The sequence below is a fragment of the Haliotis rubra genome, unplaced genomic scaffold (assembly GCF_003918875.1).
Source record: "Haliotis rubra isolate DU_JTF1 unplaced genomic scaffold, ASM391887v1 Scf1086, whole genome shotgun sequence".
Classification (NCBI taxonomy): domain Eukaryota; kingdom Metazoa; phylum Mollusca; class Gastropoda; order Lepetellida; family Haliotidae; genus Haliotis; species Haliotis rubra.
The window spans coordinates 245,606-254,184 of NW_025764988.1; the positions used below are offsets into that span (position 1 = coordinate 245,606).

Genomic DNA, 8,579 nt, shown 5'->3' on the forward strand with positions numbered 1-8,579 from the left:
GAGTTACAAAAAAGGTGGCAAAGTATTAAAGCATTAACAGTGGTAAATTGGAAATGAGAAACTTGAAACTGTAAACTAATATACATATCTGGGATTAACTTTGTCATGTAGAAATATGTTTTCTAATGCTTTTGATGTTGTGTTGCTATCCATGCAAGCCGAGGAAACTCTATCTCCAATCATGAAATTTATCTTTTCCCTTAAAGCAGTACTTCCAGAGACTGGTTTTACAATATTTGTTGGAAAAATCCAAGGTATCCTACTGTACGGCAAGAAATCTGGGGGACAGTGTTTCGACACAACATTGAAATGGTACATTCAACTATTTGTAAATTTGTCTTACGAATTGGTTACCGGTCACCCACAAAAGCTATCCTAACTGAATGTGGACGATATCCACTGCATGTAAATTATTTTGCCAGAGTAATATCGTATTGGATACGGTTGCTCAGAGAGCCCGATTCTCGTAATTCGAAACGATCTTATGTTAAAACGTTTAAAGATGATTCTGGAGATGTTAATTGGACCTCGGCAGTGCGAGAGTTCCAGTATGTTGTTCCAGTATGGTTTGTCTTATGCTTGGTTAAACCAAGATGTTGGTAGTATATAATTGTTCATGTGTATATTAAAGCAAAGATGTAAATATATTTATTATCGAGAGTGGTCAGCTACTGTGACTACTTCCAAATATTTGCACACATATTCAACCTATAAACTTGATATAATGCCGGAAACGTACCTACAAGTGCTACCTTCTGTTCATCTGCGTAGAGCACTGACGAAATTTCGATGTGGTAATTCTGGTTTTAACATACAATTATACAGACGTTTGAAAAATGCAGATATCATAATTGCCATGCGCCCTTATTGTCTTAATACGTTAGAAAATGAATATCATGTCGTTACTAGAATGCCTATTGTATAACGATGTACGAAACAAATATTTACTGTGTTATTATTACACCAGGCCCAGTCATCATAAGGTTATAACTCTTTTAAATTTAAAATCAGCTAATTTATAATTACGTTTAGCTGTGTATTTTACAAAAGTAATGCCTTCCTATACAATCCATGTTTAAATCAATGTCCGGGCACTCAGGACCCTAAACTACACTGTATTATGATTGTCGATGTACTGTTGGCCTCATGGCCATTCGTACAAATAAAATATTCTGTCTAGATCTGACACTCGCTTTGTACAACCTGCATAGATTGAAGGTATGAGTGTTCGATGAGTGTACGCAAGCTACTTCACGCAAAGTGAAAATCAATCATTAAATGTCAATCTGACACACGTAATACATCGCCAGCTCGCACCGCTCGTCATGGAGACCGTCAGTGAATACGGTCATGCAGTTTTCATCCGTTGAATTGGCGGGTTGCTCTGGAGCCCAGAAGGAGTTGACAAGAACCCTGCTGTCTGCCCACACGTACTCCCCTTCAACGGCAATGTCGTCAAGGCCAATAAACACACCTTCAGTGGCATCTACAAAAATATAATAAAAATAATGAAAAATGTTTGCCAGAGCATCACAAATACTAACAAAAGTTAGTCTTTTCCTAAAACAGTCCGTGTCATTCGACCACATTCTTGTCTGATTAAATCTGTTTGACAAAAATAGTTGCTGAAACCGTTCACCGCGTACTTATGGTGCATCTGGATATTCTTCTGCAGTGACCACACCTCTGGGTATGTTTTAGGGGTGCTCGTTTCTCTCTATCTGACCAAACAGAGCTCACTTGCTCTTCAATCTTTGACAGTATTAAATTTGGCTTTGACCCATCAGATCCACCTTTAGTAACATTTCGCTACCATTTTCACCAAGACAGGCCCGACACATTTGAGAGATTTTTTTCTGTTGACATTCGTGTTGACAAGATGAACCCTTAACTATACCTTCCTTTGAGACCAATATATGAAGTCACAGAGACTATTTAGTCCATATTATCACGTGCGACACCAAGCAATTGGCGCTCTGATACCTGTTGCTGTCGAACATTATTCAGAAAGGAAAGTCCCTTGAAAATGCAAACAATAACTGATATTCAGACGGGCAAATGGGCGGAAACACACGTATTAGTTAGCAATGCGCTGAACAGTTTGGGACCAAGACGCTTGAACGACAGGTGTCCGTTTTTTTTATAAATCAATGCGTTTGTATTTACACTCACTTGCAAAGTGTTGCAATGCGTCCAGAAGGCGCATTCGAATGGCCATGTCTTCCAGGACGACCAGATGACCCCCATCACCTTCACAGTCAGTCTTAGCATCAGTCCAGTTCTTCTTCACCCAGCGTGTGCTGTAACATCCTGGCGGGTTGTCCAATGCTATGTAGCCTTTATAGTAGGGACATTCCTCTGAAACAGACAGTCAAGTGTGGATCATCACTTAGGGGAACAATGTTTTACTTCTTAATGACACCATTATTAATGGCCCTGGTCATCTTGTTCTTGGACACTGAGTGGGGTCGAGTTACTCTGTGCAACACTAACTAAATGGTGCAACTTCAGTAACATTAGTTTCTTTTATAATTTCTCGTGCTTCGATAATGTTCTCGTTATTTCGAGTTTCTCTCCACATTCGAAATGTCGAGAAAATATTATAAAATGTTTGAATCAACGAGGAAAACAGACATTTCGATTTTTTATTGCATAATAAGACAACGGTACGAACAAGGAGCAATTAAGCTTGAGAAGAAGTAGTTGGTGATATTTAATAACCTTTATAATCTTAGTCTTGTTTCATGAACAACGATTGTAGTTGAGTAAATGTAGGTAACCCGTGACCTCAAGTATAGATTCTCTGCAATCCATGCTTGACGTAAGAGACGACTTACTGGATCGGATGGTCAGGCCCGCTGACGTAATATACATGTCATCCTATCTCAAATGCTTAACTTTATGTACATGCCAATCACAAGTTTTGTGTGGTTCAGACTGGATTGTTTGCAGACCATCGTCATGTATGTTGTATAATAATAAACAAAATACAAACAATCGAGGATCCGGACATAGGATCCGGGAAGCAAAAGGACAAAACTCTAGACAGTGAATGACAGAAATTTACAATGATCGTTCGTAAATACTAATCCATATCTACCTGAACCACGGTAAAAAGAATCGGACGCCAGGAAGGGACTTAAGATGGGAGCAGGGAAGAAGGCAGGCAACAGGCGACATTCGCCTTGGATGCTGTTGATGCTGAATAGAGCACAGCTGCTGTTCGTTGTCGTTATGCTTGTGCGCATGTTTCTTTAGTCTTCTTTGTAAACTCGGCAATACTCGATGGAGTTGTCATGTCCAAGTTGTCAAACGTCGAGAGCCAATAGTAATGACGACGTTCATTCAACCTAAAAACCACAGCAACATCCAATAATTAGTTAAGCAAATGTTTTCTTCAAATACAAATTCAAGTGTCCATTTAAATTGAAATGAGTAACAAAATGAATTGATTCATATATGGTTTTCCAAAAGGTTATACTGTGTTTACACAAGATTTCATATATTGTAATGATTTGTAAATATGTAAATGAATCTCAATCCAACAAAATATCTAACTTTTGCAAATTGGTTTATAGTTTAATTTACTTAGATGTTGTTATTGTATCCTTTAGGGATTAAAGTTTATAAATTGTCTATTGTTTGTACTGATTGTGATTTATATGTTACAGAATTATTCTTATTTTCCAAGAAGATATTTGACTTGCATCTGAAATTTTTCACTCTGTTTTACAATAGATCGAATCAAATACAAAAGACTGTGGCCCAGGTGCTTAGCAGATATGTATACACTGAGGTCAAAGGATCCATACACATGCAATTAGCTGACTTCTGGAAAATATATCTGATGCAAAGAAACGTATCCCCTTTGTGTCCATTGGAGCTGATCATGCACGTGAACAACTCAACAGACTAATTAAGGTACACTGGTCTCTGTGGCATATCACGGAATGCAAATGCTAGAGACTAGATAGTGGTTATTTCTGACAGCACATCGAGTTGTCATGCTTAACAAATGATTTTGAAGCTGCTAAAGTCAAGGACCATCATGAGCTTGTGCCAGGTGTTATCCGGCGGGACCAAATTGCCGTTGACAAAATCAGATAAGGTATTCTGAGTCATGGGAATTCTTTTACTGTTGAAGGGGACAAGCTGCAGAATCTGATAACACATGCCATATTCAAGATCAGTAGGTCTCTCAGATATTCCGAGCAAAAAGTTGTGTGGAAGAATATGTCGTAGAAAGGATCAATGGAACAGTCAGCCTTAGGGCTCCACGAAGGATCTCTACATGTCTGATAAGCAGAAAACACACAGTGAAACATCGAGACAAGGTTATGGACCTGAAAGAAACAAAGGACGTGCATGCAAGATCAAATTGTGATATTGACCTGAAACATGCTATGAATTCACACTGACACCAAGAACATTATTTTCCCCGGACGGCATGCTGTTGCAATGTACAGACAAGTCAAAACTCATCAGTTGCCTTGATCCAGAAATGACCTATCAACCTGTCCAAAGCGACTCTACAGTGATAGGATTGCTGTAGTTGATGGTATGGATCTTCTTCAGAAGATGACACAGTTACCTCCTACAGCGGAGACAGTAAAGGATCACAGTCAGTGCTTCATTAACTGACTGATGAGCCTCACAAGATAATTTAATGAAGTCAGTCTTGTGACCATAAACCTGCCTCACTTACATGGTCAACAAAAGAAAAAAGACGTTATGGCAAGGATCCAGCCCCGAACCAAATAACTGTTGAAACAAGAATGAAGCACATGAAATTTAAGCGATTCTTATCTCCACTCACTCACCAAGTTACCTTTTGGCAGTACCTCAGCAATAAAGACCGTGGAGTACAGCAAGGTTCATCAAAAAGAAACAGCAGCATAAACATTGAGTCAGTCATAACCATGAAGAGGCTGACACACTCATGATCTACCAAGCCATCTGTGCATCTCAACTAAACTTGTTTTTCTTCTCCCCAGATACTGACGTCCTCGTCTAATCATAGAAATTATGATCGCCTGCCAGGAAAGACACCAATCTCCATGGCATCAGGTGAAGTACAAATAATGCCTATATGGAAATCACTTTGGGGTTGAAAAAGCGAAGATCTGGCAGCCTTCCATGCATTGTGGGGATCTGATAATGCAGGTAGATTTTATCTTGAGTTGGGAAGACTACTTGCTTCAAAAAGTTTCTAGGAGCCACCGAAGACACTGTTGAAGCTTTACTGTTGTTGTCTTGTAGAGAAGATCTTGATGAAGAAACAGTTTTAACATTAGATATATTTGTATGTACTGTGTATTGTCTAAAACAATCACCTTGAATAAAATTCCAGAACTCATATGGTATCTCTTTTGCAAGCATACGGCTGAAAGTGACAGGTTCCCTCCAACACTTGGTGCCTTGAGATAGAGTTTAAATGAATCATGGGTATGGGCTCAAGTTCATGTTGCCAAACAAGTCTTCTTGGACCCAATGAGTTACAGGTTTCATAAGGATAAAGATGCTAAGCTTGGGCCAGGCACCACAGATGTTCTTCCTGCTCCCCAGATTTTTCTTGAGATGGGATCGATGCCAGTGCAACACAGATTGTTCAACTCAACGATGTACATGCAAATCAAAAGATTTACCATGTACTGAATGGTAATCAATGTGAGAATGACGAGTCTCAAACAGTTCCTGATGATAACTTTGATGTACTGATATATATATCATCAGGATGAGTGTAAATAGTTGTGGGAAAGACCTCTCCTTCTGGTGATATTGCAGATATTGACTTTCATCATTAAGTACAGCTTATCTATTGAGAATGATAAGATGTAGCTAAATGAAATCATGGTGATATTGATGAATTATGCTGTAAAAGTGTGTTGTAACATGTGGTGCTTGTGGATGAACAGGTGCAACATCTGGACGATAGACATTAACCTATGAATTCTGTGACATTGCGGACATTCATCTTCAACCATTTGTTTCTGCCACTTTACACCACTAATCAACACGTTAGTAGTTTAATCTCATTTAATAACTAATGTGGATATTATCATAACATTCATAATATTCTTGTATTCCACACAGAGCAAAACCAGTATAACAATATATAGGTGTCCGGAGGTTCGAGTGTATGCTTATTTATAATAAATAGCTGATATATAACATATAATGTTTCAATCTGGTACATTTTCCCTTCATGTATACACAGTAACTAGCATAATTTTTTTTCAAATATACTGAGTCAAAAAAGAAACCTCACAAAATGTAATTTGAAAAACAATGAACAATTTTTCTCTGATGATACATCTATGAATCCGAAATGGGATCCCTATCTTTCGACTGTAGAAAAACGTGAGCAAAACCGACTCATACCCATCCATTCGTCGTGCAAATGACGTCAGTGCCAAATCAGGTTTTGCACGTGCAGTCGATCACGTGATCTTCGCATCGAAGTTTTCTTCATATACACGTGTTTGAATTGGCCTCAAGAATTGAAAAAACACTTTTAAACCACAGTTCTAACGGTATTTGAAATGCCACGATTGTCAAATGTGCGGCGTGAACGTGCCGTTGGCATGTTGCAAGCGGAAGATCAGTTATTGACGTCGCATGAGCAATGGAGTGCAGCCGTCGTACTGTGTATGCAACTTTGCGATGTCGTCTACAACAAACTGGCACCACTTCCGATCGCCCAAGGTCGGGTCGTCCACGATAATGACGTCACGAGCAGAAGACCGATCAAATCGTCCTACGTCACCTACGTGACAGATTTCCTGCCGGCTACGAACCAGGGCTGAGATGTTTACAAGGTCGACTGTCCTCACCAGACCATTCGAAATCGGTTGCGGGATGTAATCTCCATTCTCGACGTCCATATCGTGGGCCAATATTGGCGCCGTTTCATCAACGTCAACGTCTGCTGTCGGCCCAACGTCACCTCCGATGGAACCAGAGACTGGAATCAATCGAGTCGTCTTTAAGCAACGAATCGAGGAGTTTACCTAGAGACGACGTCGTGAACGGTAAGTATGCCAATATTGCGTACAGGAAGTCGACAGATTCGAGGGCGAAAGTTGCATGGTGTGGGGTGCTTTCTGTGGGAATAACCGTTCCCCGACTTCTGGTCATCCGTGGAAACCTCACAGCTGCTGCTTACCGCGACCAGGTGCTCACCCTGAACTCGTTCCTTTCATATGGCTCATGGCCGAGGTCTACAGTTCCAGCATGATAATGCTCGGCCGCGTACCGCTATCAATAGATGACCTTAATCCAATAGAGCACGTTTGGGATGCACTGCCAGGAGAAGGCTTTGTGGTCTTAGGAACCAACCTCAGAATTTGCAGAACTTGGCGCTGTCTTGCAAGAGCAATGGCGCAGAATCCCCAACCACGTGTTCTGCAAGCATCAGGCAGTCGATGAGGAGACGGTGTTTGGCAGTGGTGAATGCGCGGAGCGGCTATACACGATATTGAACTGAGAAATTTCACATTTTTATTCTTGTGACTTGACATTCTGTATACCCATGTTTTTGGAACGGCGGGGTGTAGCCCTAATGGAACTGATTATGGCACTGTAGTGTATCGAGTACATCACACTAATCTCAGCAATGAAATAATAACAATTTAACCATCTTACCATCTCTTGTTCTTTTATAGTGCCCTGAAGAAAGAATGTGAAGTTTCTTTTTTGACTCAGTATATATAGTGGAACTAGAAACAAAATAGCATTTAAAGGTGAAGAAAAGGTTGCACATTATTGAAAAAATGGGAATGACTTCTGAAACATAAAGGTACTTTACAGTCCATCGAGTACATCACACAGATGGGGATGATGGGGAAAATTGGAAACATTGCTTTTTATGTTAAGTGTAGTGAGTGGTTTCAGATTTTTTCCCGTCATCCCATTGGCAGCCATCTTGGATTTCAAAATGGCCGCCAATGGGATGATGGGAAAAATTGGAAACATTGCTTTTTATGTTAAGTGTAGTGAGTGGTTTCAGAATATGCATACTGTTGCTAATCTCCAATTTCTTTGAGCGAAAATACATTATACAATTGACTATAAAGTACCTTTTATGTTTCAGAAGTCATTCCCATTTTTTCCCGAACTACGGGGTTACACGCTCTACAGAGCGTTGAGTTGAGTTAACTCCCAGGTGATAAAGGTCGCAGCCAACTGAACTGTTTGTTTTGCATCCTGTTGGTTGTCATGAAAAAAGAGGTTTAGCTTATCTTCTGTAGCCGTTATACCGTTACTTAGCTTATCAACTGGTTATTATGTCCTCCAAGATTTCTTCACCAGCGAACCTTGTTAGTTTTAATTGGAGGATATTGATCCTGTAGGCCATCTGTCTTTAGATTACATTTAGCAGTAAAATAAGACTGTGAGCTGATACCATGTTTTCCTAGTACTCCCATATTCTTATTCATTGACATTTTTTATCTAGGAGTATAGCTGCCAAGACGGATTGCTGCTGACTCAGGTGTTTAACAACTTAGAAACAAAACTCATTTAGTTTTTACATACCCGCACATGTTGGCAGTGGTTCTGACGATGAGGCAGACAAGTAC

At 39.9% G+C, this 8,579-nt stretch overlaps 1 protein-coding gene across 1 annotated transcript; it reads right to left on the bottom strand.

Moving 5' to 3' along the window:
* Nucleotides 1-251: 251 nt before the first annotated feature.
* On the bottom strand, nt 252-3,248 carry LOC124282182 (C-type lectin domain family 17, member A-like). The gene is made up of 3 exons (XM_046718152.1): nt 3,101-3,248; nt 2,173-2,358; nt 252-1,486 (listed from the first exon to the last, which is right to left on the bottom strand). The coding sequence occupies exons 1-3, from the start codon at nt 3,246-3,248 to the stop codon at nt 1,275-1,277; spliced, it is 546 nt and encodes a 181-aa protein (XP_046574108.1). The 3' UTR covers nt 252-1,274.
* Nucleotides 3,249-8,579: the final 5,331 nt, after the last annotated feature.

Coding starts and splice junctions, on each gene's coding strand:
- LOC124282182 (XM_046718152.1), bottom strand. CDS start 3,248: ATGCGCACAAGCATAACGACAACGAACAGCAGCTGTGCTCTATTCAGC. Junction 2,359..3,100: donor TTCTTTTTACCGTGGTTCAG/GTAGATATGGAT, acceptor TGTCTGTTTCAG/AGGAATGTCCCTACTATAAA. Junction 1,487..2,172: donor CGCATTGCAACACTTTGCAA/GTGAGTGTAAAT, acceptor ATATTTTTGTAG/ATGCCACTGAAGGTGTGTTT.